The sequence below is a fragment of the Zingiber officinale genome, chromosome 10A, assembly GCF_018446385.1.
Source record: "Zingiber officinale cultivar Zhangliang chromosome 10A, Zo_v1.1, whole genome shotgun sequence".
NCBI classification, from domain to species: Eukaryota; Viridiplantae; Streptophyta; class Magnoliopsida; order Zingiberales; family Zingiberaceae; genus Zingiber; species Zingiber officinale.
The window spans coordinates 3,852,364-3,864,111 of NC_056004.1; the positions used below are offsets into that span (position 1 = coordinate 3,852,364).

The 11,748-nt window shown below is 40.0% G+C and overlaps 1 protein-coding gene across 2 annotated transcripts; it reads right to left on the reverse strand.

Moving 5' to 3' along the window:
• Positions 1-620: 620 nt before the first annotated feature.
• On the reverse strand, positions 621-4,480 carry LOC122027126 (nucleobase-ascorbate transporter 6-like). Of its 2 annotated transcripts, XM_042585986.1 has the most exons (14): positions 4,007-4,479; positions 3,502-3,599; positions 3,184-3,360; positions 2,998-3,098; positions 2,821-2,896; positions 2,686-2,745; positions 2,363-2,547; positions 2,156-2,252; positions 1,988-2,074; positions 1,842-1,900; positions 1,649-1,740; positions 1,416-1,493; positions 1,168-1,328; positions 621-1,082 (listed from the first exon to the last, which is right to left on the reverse strand). In XM_042585986.1, the coding sequence occupies exons 1-14, from the start codon at positions 4,110-4,112 to the stop codon at positions 864-866; spliced, it is 1,596 nt and encodes a 531-aa protein (XP_042441920.1). In that variant the 5' UTR covers positions 4,113-4,479; the 3' UTR covers positions 621-863. The 2 variants fall into 2 exon arrangements, with proteins under 2 accessions (XP_042441920.1, XP_042441921.1); XM_042585987.1 differs by lacking the exon at positions 3,502-3,599 and having other exon boundaries at positions 4,007-4,480.
• Between the last annotated feature and the right edge of the window lie 7,268 nt (positions 4,481-11,748).

Genomic DNA, 11,748 nt, shown 5'->3' on the forward strand with positions numbered 1-11,748 from the left:
ATCGTACCAGCTCGACCTCTGGTCCTTAGATTAACCGGTTGGGCTCGTTCAATCCTGTCTCGATTTTAACATCAATTGGAGCAAAAAAAAAAAGGGACTCATGATTTCGGGGCTACATGATGCACTCATTTGGTCCAGTGTCTACCTTTTCTGCACATCATTGCAGGCTTGCATTTGGTATGTATTTATTTTCTTACTCTCCTCTTTTAGTCTTCAATCTTCTTACATGATCCTAAATTTTGCTTGATTAAAAACACAGTTTCTCGGAGGCAAAACTGGATCCAATTTTGATTAAAATCTGATCAAATTGGATGAAAACTTTTAAATATTGTTTTTTTAAAAAAAATTATAAGTCGTTTGGTGTAGTAAAATCTTTCAGGCTCAACGACTCAACAATATTTCTTTTAAAATGAAGTTAATTATGGCACTTAAGACCTAAGACCAACCTGCCAAAATATATTTTAAAAAGAGAAGACAAAAAATGGCTTCTAGGCCATCAGCTGAAGCAAAATAAAGTCTTACTAATTGATTTCCAAAGAGACAAAAGTGGAACCTGGCACAAAGCTTTGAGAATCCATATTATAAAAAGTGCCACAGCCTCTGACACCTTGTCTTGAGACTATGATTAATGAGCTCAGAAATTTATTCTTATAAAGAGAGAGATTCAATAATGTTCATCAGCTTTGTAACTTAGAGACCAAACATGCATGAAGTTAAATCTTTAACATAAATATCCATTAAGCTACATCCCTAGGATAAGAAATTGACAAGGAGAGATCTAGCACAAAACACTGAGCTTAACTCAATAACTCTCTTAAAGGGCAATGCTAACTGTATCACATCCGATTCTGAGCGCATAGGGATTACACTGACGGAAAGAACTTGTTGAGATTGTAAGGCAGCGCGTAGAATTCTTCGTTTCTTGCATCGCCCTTGAAGGACCGGAACTTTTGCCACCAATGGGAGCCTCTGTCTTTCCTTACTGTGTTGTCGTGCCTGTGGAGAGTATTGTCCAAGAAAAATGCCACAAATCCGGCGACAAATGGTTTCGAAGAGAATATCACATTGATTATGTCGTTGAACTAGAGAAAAAGAAAGACTCATCAATATGTTGGCCAGCAAACAAAAAGAGAGTACAGATGGGGATAGTTGTGGTTCTTCACATACCCATCTTGCTCCGGTGTGGACTGGACCGTAACCGGCTACGGAAGTGTATTCGTTGAAGTACTGTGGAACTGACAAACCCATGAAGACGGAGAATCCTAAGATGAACTTGGTGCGGAAGCTATTGAGATTGCAGAACTGAAGGAAGCTAAGACCAGCAGCACCTGCACAGACATGAGCCGGTGTATTCAAGTTATCGATGCAAGTCCACTAGCGAGGACGAGTATGAATTCATTGCATTATATACTAACCAACATATGCATAGAAAAGACAGTAAAGAGCCGCGAAAATTGGTGCAGGAATAGATGCAAAGACCGCTCCAAATTTCCCTGTCGCAAAGAAGTATCATCATTCAGCTCGAGAGAAGATAGAATTAATTGGTAACTCACTACACTTGAAACAACAGGACTGGATTCCAATATTAGCTACTCCCAACTAGTCATGATCAGATTCAATTCAGATTTTAAACTCATGAACAGATTACCAAGGATGGAAAAGAAAATCATGAATCCTGCTGAAATTTGCACGACCCTCCGACTGCCAACCCGTGTCAAAGCCAGCAAACCAGCATTTTCGCTGCAAAGCATTACTCGATAGTCGATACCTTAAACACAATGGGTAGGCATTCATAGCCTCTCATAACAGATATGAAGCTCAATGCATGAAGAGAATCTTACACAGATACTGATGATCCAATAGAAGTTCCAAACAATCCATCCAACAAGATAGCAATTCCCTAGAATAGAGGGGAAAAAAATTAGTGTCTGTGACTTCCAAAAGCCAAAAGAACTTTAAATCTAGCGAAATGGACATGATTCCCTGCCTGCCAACCAATGCCTCTACTGAGCACCGAAGGAGGTATAGGCGTTGCACTTGCATATCTCGCAACGGCCATGTAAGTACCAGTCGACTGTAGTATCATGCACAAATTAGAAGACATAATAATGCAAACCACCATCATTTAAAGAATCTTCAATAGATAGTGATCAACCTCTACAAGGGCAACAAATGAGGCTGCCATCATTGCAAAAGCTTCCCCGGCATCAAAAGTCGGTGCTCCCCATTGAAAAGGATATGGTACTCTTATCCTAGGTATCAAAATATGATCATGAGCAACTAGAGATGCAACTCCATTCAAACGGGCAACAAGGTTTCGCATTCAAGCTAAGGAGAACTAAACAAAGGAACAAAAACTTACCAAGGAGCCCCACCAACAAGCCCAGAACGATCAGTGCGGCAATGGAACTGTGTCTTTGGTGAAGAATGCCTATAAGCTCCACCAATTGTGAGAAAGTATGCATAAATCCACACGATCACAATCGAAAACATGACTGCAAATCTATCAAATACAGGCCTCTCTGAATTTACAGCGTGAGGAATATACTGGGGAGGAACATAAAAGCAATCAATCAAGATCCTTTTAGTCAAAGATGAAATGCATTTAAAATTGAAAACATTTGAAATGAAACTGCAGTAGAAGTAAATGAGTTATATTTCAATCCACTGATCAATGAAGATTACCTGTGAAAACATCACTAATAGAATAATCACTGGCAGCCCAATCTCAACACATTTAGCAACCTGCGCAATTGACATCGGTTTACCTCACAATGCACTGCAAGCGCAATAGCGTATCCTCAAAAATTGAATACTTACCCCTGGAAATCCAAGCTCATAGAGGCCAAACCCAGCTAATGCAACCAAAGGAACAGCTGATAACGGGCTTAAAAATCTAAAAAATATTCAAAGTATGATGTGAACGTTAAGTTACAGTTGTTGGAACTTACGGCAAAGTCACTTGCCCCAATAAAACAAAAACATTAGCATATTAACCTTGTCACATTCCGCCAAAGACCGCTAAAACCAATAATAATTTGCAGGGTGGAAGCGACAATTAGTGCACCCTGGGTTCCACGCATAATGTGCAGGAATTTCTAAGAAAAATGAAAATTAATCATCAGTTTCTAACTTCTGAATTATACAAACACAATTCCAATCAAGGTCTTGTTTCAACCTCACCTCATGAGGATCAATGATATCGCTATACCGCCCAGCCAAGATGATAGATATGGTAGGCATCACAAAGGTATATGATCCTCCAATCACAGCCGGCAAACGAGTTCCAAAATAAGTTTGGAAAAGTGTATTAATACCAGCAACAAACAGCAATGTCTGCACTACTCTGGCTTTCTCATCCTAAAAGAGAGTGAAATATAACTAGCTTTTCTAAACAGCAATGTAATAATAGGCATCAGCTTAATATTGAGCCAAGAAAAAACTATTTCATTTTGAACAGAAGGTCTGTTTGTGATCATGAGTATGCAAATAGAATCTCACATTTCCTCCCCCCATTTGAGGAACAAGTGCAGTGGGGATGATAACAGTCGTTCCTAGCATCACCAGGTAATGTTGGAAACCAAGAAGGATTGCCTCAGCTACATCCAGCAAAAAGATATAATAATAATAATTTAGGTTAGCTTAATATTCTTTCATCGCATCAAGTTGATAAGGAAAAGAAATAGGAAGAACATTAGTAAATGGGAATACAGCATCACTACAAGAATAAATTCAAGAACCTTATTCCATCTTTTGAGTTACAATGGAAAAAAAGGTAAGCCAAGGCTTAAGATCAACATTTGTGAGAAAAAAAAAACTGATAAACCAAAGAGAAACAAACTACTTAGAGGAGTAGCAACAATGATTCCAATACAAGAACCAGCGAAGAAAAGTGCAAAAAATGAAGATAAACATACAAACATAGTTCCCACCTTCCCAGGAAATAACTCGAGGTGAATGAGAAATTAGATGAAGGAAAAGCAAGAACAGGAATGAAGTAACTCACGCCAAGGAGGCGGGCTGGTGATGCAGAAGGAGACGTTGGGTAACTGGTCCTTCACTGGATGTGGCACCAACTCGTCTTGCTTAGGTGGCGGCGCTGCTCCGGCCATCTCTTTTTTCTTCCTCCACAAAATCCCACCTCAAGAAAGCTATAAACCTCACTCACTTGTCTCGCTAAAGAACAAACCTTTCTACTATCAACTCCAGGAAAAATCTGAAGACTTGAAGGATTGTAGTCGTCAAAAACAAATCTTTTTCTTTCCCCAACTCCGAATTCCAACAACAGCCGTCGCAATCCCTCCTGAAGTGGCTTGAGGAAGAAAATGCAAGAAGAAGATGTGGCAACCCTCCACTAGTGGGGCAAACGATGGGAAAAGGAGACTCTGTTTTCCACCAAATGGCTTAAAAAAGACCGAAGCACAACAAATGTGCCCCCTTCTCTCTTTCTCTCTATAGGAGGAATCTTCTGCAGACTCTCCTTTTCTATTTCTTTTACTCTTATTTATCGCTTTATACGTGTTTATCTTAATACGCAAGGAGACAGGGTCCTCTCTCTCTCTCAAGAAAAAATCATGATGAATGGGAATGGGAAAGCGAAAGGGCAAAGGCAGAGATAACAATGCAACCAAGAAATTGCTAGAAAATTGAAAAGATAAAAGAAAAGAAAAAGCGAATAAAAAAGGTTGCAGCATTTCTCCCTTGCAAGTTCCCTCGCTGCTTCGTACTTTCTCTAGGCTTCCACAGTGACTCGAGGAGCACAACGTCCCAGTGCGACGAGGGTGCGTACGCGACGGTGCTTTAAGCATGCAAGGTGTGACCTCTCGATCTTGACGACTGTCTACACAAAAAAACTGCACCTTTTGTTTAATAGACGCCGTTTCTCTGAACAAGGAGGTGCCACAGCACGTAAAAGCTATAATGAGTTTGGAATGATTTAATCGGAAAAACTGCCACATTCCATGCCCGTGAAAGCTTAAAACAGAGCAAGTCAAATCAATGAAGAAACAGACGAATTTCCAGGTACAAAGTGTAAAAAAAAAAAAAGGCACGATCTTGCACCTTGAGATGATCATTTGGACATTGTTGTTTTACTTTTCGCTTGGTGCCATCTTGTTGGATACGAAATTTATTACAGGTTCTGTCACAACAGAGCCCTGTATCATTTATTATTATTATTATTATTTTCACTTGTGTGTTTTGAATGGACTCGTTCCATCCAGATGATCATCTTTATTTCACTGCATCAACGAATTGCCAAGAAATGAAGATTTATTAGGCAAAAACGATAAACACAAAACTACGCTTAATTTTCTATATTAAATTGCTAGCCGTCATTTATTAGTGATGAAGGTGATTAGAGGAGAATCAAAGCCCGTCCCCTCAATAAATGCGATCACGATAAGACAAAGAATCGGATACTCGTACTTTGTAATCATTTCGACTCATTTAATTCTATGCATTTAGAAAAAAGAAATGGCACTACAAATTAAATAGTGAGTCACATCACTATTATATTATATTTTAAGAGTGGATAACATGGGAAAATGTTATCCAGCTTTTTGAATGAATTAAAACATAACATAATTTAAAACCCATACTCCCCGAACAGTTCGACTCACAATCCAGCAAAACTACAGGAGCAATTGTCTTCTGCAATAGCACGTGTCGTCGATAGAGTTCTCCCATCTTTTCTTCATTTTCGCAGATTTCTTACCCTCGCTACCAATCTCACCTTCACGTTACGTTTTCTAGTTGCTCTCTTCCTCGCTGAAAACGAGAATCAACTCTTTTGGCTGGTGCATTAAGTGATTAGCTACCATATGGTTTTGAAGTAACAGTTAGAATGTTGTTTTCGGAGTTCCATCAGGTAACTGTGACAAGATACAATCAATGAATTCTTACATGTTTGAAAGAGTAAGAAGATACATTCACTTATTCTGTTAACAAGACCAAAATGAGAATTTTATGTTCACATTGAAGAATTAAGTCCATATTAGTGGGCTTAAATCTGCCAAATGTGTAGGTAGAGCAGTAAACAAGTTAAGCTCAGCTGAGTTAAATTTTGAGATTACTCAAATCGTTAAAATGATTATTCAAACTTGATTTCTTTTTTATAAGTTTGAGCTTGATTTATTTATCATACAGCGCATAGTGAGGGACACCAAAGGTAATATAAGGTTGATAGTTATGACTAGGGGTGTAAACGAACCAAATCAAGCCGAATATGTAGAAAAATATAAGGCTCGAATTCGACTCAAATTAGGTATATTCGAGTTCGATTCGAAGCTCGAACAATTCAAAATGTTTGGTTCGAATTCGGTTCGAGTTCGGCTGGAAATATTCGAACATATTCACGAACTATTCAAATTATTGTCGAAAATATATTCGAAAGGCTCGAAATTTATTTTTTAATATATATTTAACTTATATTAATAAATATTAAGGCTCGCGAGCAGCTCGCGAGTGCTCGAACAATATAATTTGGGCTCGAGTTCGGCTCGAAAAAAAGTTCGAACATGTTCGAGTTCGGCTCGAATTCGATAAATTCAAATACGAATCGAATATTTTTCGAGCCGGCTCGAAAAGCTCGCGAGCCGGCTCGATTCTTTTGCAGTCCTAGTTATGACGATGTGATAGTCAAAATCAAGATGAGATTACAATCAAAGTCAAGATGAGTTGACAATTAAAGTCATGGTATACGTAGCAAAACTAACTACTTTCAATGGGGCTCAACTCCCCACTTCTAATGGGCAAGGCTCCCAGTAAATAAACTCGATCAGCAACAGCGTCAGTCAAACCTACGGGTCTTAGCTCTCCACTGCTTATGGGCAAGACTCTCGGCATAAATCCGATTGGCCCCGGAGCCAATCGAACTTATGGAGCTCAACTCCCCACTTTTCATAGGTAAGACTCCCAGCATAAATCTGATTGGCACCAGAGTCGATAGGACCTACAGGCTCAACTCCCTACTTCTCATGGGCAAATCTCCAGTATAAACCTCATTAGCCCTAGAGTCGGTCAAACTTATAGGGCTCAGCTCCTCACTTCTCATGAGCAAGGCTCCCAGCATAAACCTAATCGATCCTAGAGCCGGTCGGACTTATAGGGCTCAACTCCCCACTTCTCATGGGTAAGGTTCCTAGCATAAACCCGATTGCCTTTTGATCCTGTCGGACCTATGAGACTTAGTTCCCTACTTCTCATAGGTAAGGCTCCCAGTATAAACCTGATCGACCCAGAGTTGGTTGAACTTACAGGGCTCAACTCCTCACTTTTCATATGCAAGACTCCCACCATAAACTCGATCGCCCCCAGAGCCGGTCGGACTTGCAGGGCTCAACTCTCCACTTGGGAAAACTCCCAACATAAATCCTATTGGACCTAGAGTCGTTCGGACCTACGGAGCTCAGCTCTCCACTTCTCATGGGCAATGGTCCAAGCATAAACCCAACCAGCCTTAGAGCCAGTTGGACCTACAGGGGTCAGTTCTCCACTTCTCATGGGCAAGACTCCCAGCATAAATCTGCTAGAGTTGGTCGTACCTACGAAGCTCAGCTCCTCACTTTTAACAGGCAAATCTCTCAGCATAAACTCGATTAGCCCCAGTACCGGTCGGACCTAAGGGGCTTAGCTCCCACTTCTCATGGGCAAGACTTCCAACATAAATTCGATCGGCCTCAAAACTAGTCAGACCTATGAGACTCAACTCCCCACTTTTTATAGACAAGACTCCCAACATAAACCTAATTGGCCCCAGAGCCGGTAAAATCTATGGGGCTCAGCTCCCCACTTCTCATGGATAATACTCCCAGCATAAACCTGATCTGCCCTAGAGTTGGTCAAACCTATGAGGCTCAACTCCCCACTTCTTATGAGCAAAGCTCCCAACATAAATCTGATCGGCCCCAGAGTCGATTGAATTTATGGGACTCAATTCTCCACTTCTCATGGACAAAGCTTCCAGCATAAACTGTAGGTCTCGTGCGGCTGGCAAGAAAGGGTGAATTGTCTTGAAAAGACAAGTATACCTTTTTCGAAACTTATGACTTTGATTAAGATAAACACTTTAATAAAAGAAACTAAAATGCATAAAAGAAGCATGAGACAAAAAGGATTGACTTGATTTGCAACCGGGGAGATTGCTAATCTAAGACAAATGTAGCTCAACTAGAAGACTCCTTCGACACAAGTTAAAAGCGGAGAAGCCTCGTATAGGATGTTGACGGTGCAGAAACTTAAGAATAGAATAAAAATTTTGAATACAGAAAGTGTTGTATCAAATCTTGAGCTCTAGGGCTCCTTTTATAGGCTCACTGGTCGTAGTGATCATTTGCTGACGTGGCACGGTTCGAGCGGGCCCAGCTAACTGTCTCAATTCGCTTCACAACAATAAAGAGATAATAATTTATCCACTCATGGGCACCTAGACCATCTCCGGGCACTAGGACTGCTACCAACGTGGACCCAAAGTTGATCCACTACGAAGAAGTACCCGTTGGGCTCCAAAGTGGTTCGAGCATCCGGATCTGTCGGCTATATGCTGACCATCCGACGCCTTCTCTAATCGCTGGCTTCGTTTCTAATCACTTGGGTCATGCTCTAGCCTTCTAGAGTTGAACTCGCCCGAACCCAACTCCGGCCTTCTCCTTGAGCAGTCTTCTGCTCAAAGTTCTCGTCCCTCGGAAACACCGCGCGCATCCTTCTCACTCTAACGATGTACTCTTCCGCAGCTTCTCATTTCTCGGATACACCAAGCTCGTTGACTCAATTCCCGTGACATATTTCTTGTCTGCTGTATCTTCCGCTCAACTTCTTATATTCCTAAGTTCTTGCACACTTAGACACAAGGATCAAATACACAAGACTTAACTTAACTTGATTTATCACATCAAAACTAACACGGGGTACTTACATAAACCTGATCTATCCTAGAGCTGGTTGGACATATGGAGATCAACTCCTCACTTCTCATGGGCAAGACTCCCAGCATAAAACCCGATCGGCCCAAGAATCGGTAGAACCTACGGGACTCAGTTCCCCACTTTTAATGGCTATGGCTGCCAGCATAAACCCGATCGGCTCCAAACTGATCGAACTCCCTCTAGGAGACAACATTATCAGAGAATCGCAATGAGCTGTTAGAGAATAATGGTTACTCATTAGGGAATATTACGCTACTCTGACAGATACACACAACAAAACCTTCCTCTACTTAGGGGAGGGTTACGTTGTTGTACATCCTCCACTACCCGACATATTCAGACAACAAATATTTTTTAACGTTTCATTATTGTGGAGGTTATAAGAGGCGGTATAAAGGGGGTCATCTCCGTTGGCCAAGTACGTGCCAACGAACATGCATCCTCACTATTATTTTTTTGTTTATCTTCTTCCTCATTTTGGAGGTCTATTCTAACTTGAGCGTCAGAGTGTCTGTGTCAGAGATCCCCTCTCTGGTTCTTACTCTAACATTCCTGTTTGCTCTCTTTATAGTGTGCGCAGGCTCGTGGTTTCCAACCCTAACTCCGTCCTCCATCAACATTCATGCCTCCTCACCGACCACCCATCTACTCTGCTTCTAAACGGGACCAGTTTAGATATTATCGAGATCTCAATTCAAGTTTGTTTATTGTTTAAAACTTTTATATTTTAAACTTGTTTGATTAGTTATCGACTTTCATAATACAAATTTGTTTATCCATTTTGAAAATTTCTTTATTTATTTAGCATGTTAATGAGAGTTTTATTGATGAACATGATTCACTAACATTGTTCACAAATCTTCTTCACTAACATTATTCATAAACATTGTTCATGAATATTATTCACAAACGTTAATGAGCTGAACACATATATATTTAAACTTGTTAGTTTAGTTAAAAGTTATTCAAGTTTGTTCATTTAATTGATCTTATATATATTGAATGAACATAAATAATCTCTTATCAAGCTGAGCACCAAATTTGTCCATGAATGTTCAGTTTATTTACAATCCTAATAGTGTGAGCTTACACTTCATTAACACACTTGACTAATTGTCATTAAGAAAATTAAATTCTAATTAAGTGATCTAACATTTTATGCATTAAGGGATTTAAGATATTGGATGTGGATTTAAAGTAGATCCAATAATTTGATTCATTTATATTAATGGGTTAATGATTATAGCAATGGACTATTAATGATGAATGAACTTGAAGGTGGATGATCATTGCACAATGGACTTGGTATATAAGAAAAAAGCTTCCTTTGATTTGAGCATCTTAAATCAAGAATGTTTTTGGTTACTTCTTTTTTCTTAAATTCTTCCCCATTGAGACTAAGTTTCGCTTGCCACCCAATCCTATAGAAGACCATTCTAGTCTTACAGTAACTCCGGCGATAAGTAAGATCAATGGATCTTGCGATTAATTCAAATTAACCCATTGTGTTAGTCATTGTTTGAATTTCAATATTGCCTTAAAGCTTGATATATAATAGCTAGATTTTATAATTAACAGAGAATGTGGTTTTTGGAGTTACATCAGGTAATCCTTTAGTCTGATTTGTTATCATCTATGGGCTGATAACAGATTCGTCGCCTATATAAGGAGAGGTCCCTAAGGGTTTAGGGATAATCTTGACCTAGTTTCTTGTTTCCCATTGACAAGAGACTTTTTGGCGCCGTCATCCCCTAAGCCTCTTGGAAGATCGTCCTCGTTTACTTCCGCTTCTTCTTCGCCAGGATCTTTTAGACGATGCTAAAGGACAATGACATGACTTCTCAATTAGGTTCTTTGTCATTATGTTTAAGTATTTATTTTTTTATGTCATGTTTTCGATTAAAATGAAGATCCATGTTCATATGTTCTTGTATTTCCTATATATGAATTCTTATACGATTCTTAGAATCCATGCGGCTTAGGCTTTACAAGAACTATAAGTGGATCGATAGTTTAGATGATATGACAGTTAATGTCAAGGTGAGATGGCGGTCAGAATCAAAGTCAGAATATATGCAACTGAACGGGTTATTCTCATGGGGGTTCAGCTCCCCAGTTTTCATCGTCAAGACTCTTAGCATATGACTGGTTGGCCCAAAGTACCGGTCGGACAACTCTCAGCGTAAAGTCGATCAGCCCAAGCGCCAGTCGAACTTTTGGGGCACAATTCCCCACTTCTCAATACTAAGACATTCAGTATATAGCCGGTCGGGGCCCAATGCTAGTTGGACATTTAGAGCATCTCACTCCTCATGGGCAAAGCCTTCAACATATGGTTGGTCGGGCCAGAGTGCCAGTCAGACCCTTCAAGACTTAACCCCACAGTCTTCAAGAATAAGACCTCTATCATATTACCTGTCGGCCATCTAGGCTAGTATTCATCATCTTTTTTATTTTTGGGCCACTATTCTGACTTGAGGGTTGAAAAGTCTGACACCTTCTTTAGTTCTCGCTCTAACATCTCTCTTTGCTCCATCTAGTGTGTGAAAAAAAGGAGCATTCGAGGCTATTTCTCTCTATTTAGAATCTTTTCATGATTTGTTTAGCACATTATCTCTTCCGATTTTAGACAGAATCAATCTCATTAAGAAATTTTTTTTTGAACCCCTCAAATTACAGTGGAAAGCTAATGTACCTCAAGCTTCAGAATTGCTTCTGAGAGGGAAAGAGAAGGTCTCCTGCATAGGGGAAAACTTCACTGGGCCTATATCCATGGCGTACCCGGAAATAGGCAGTCTGAGGGCCGGAAGGATGCAGAAGGTGT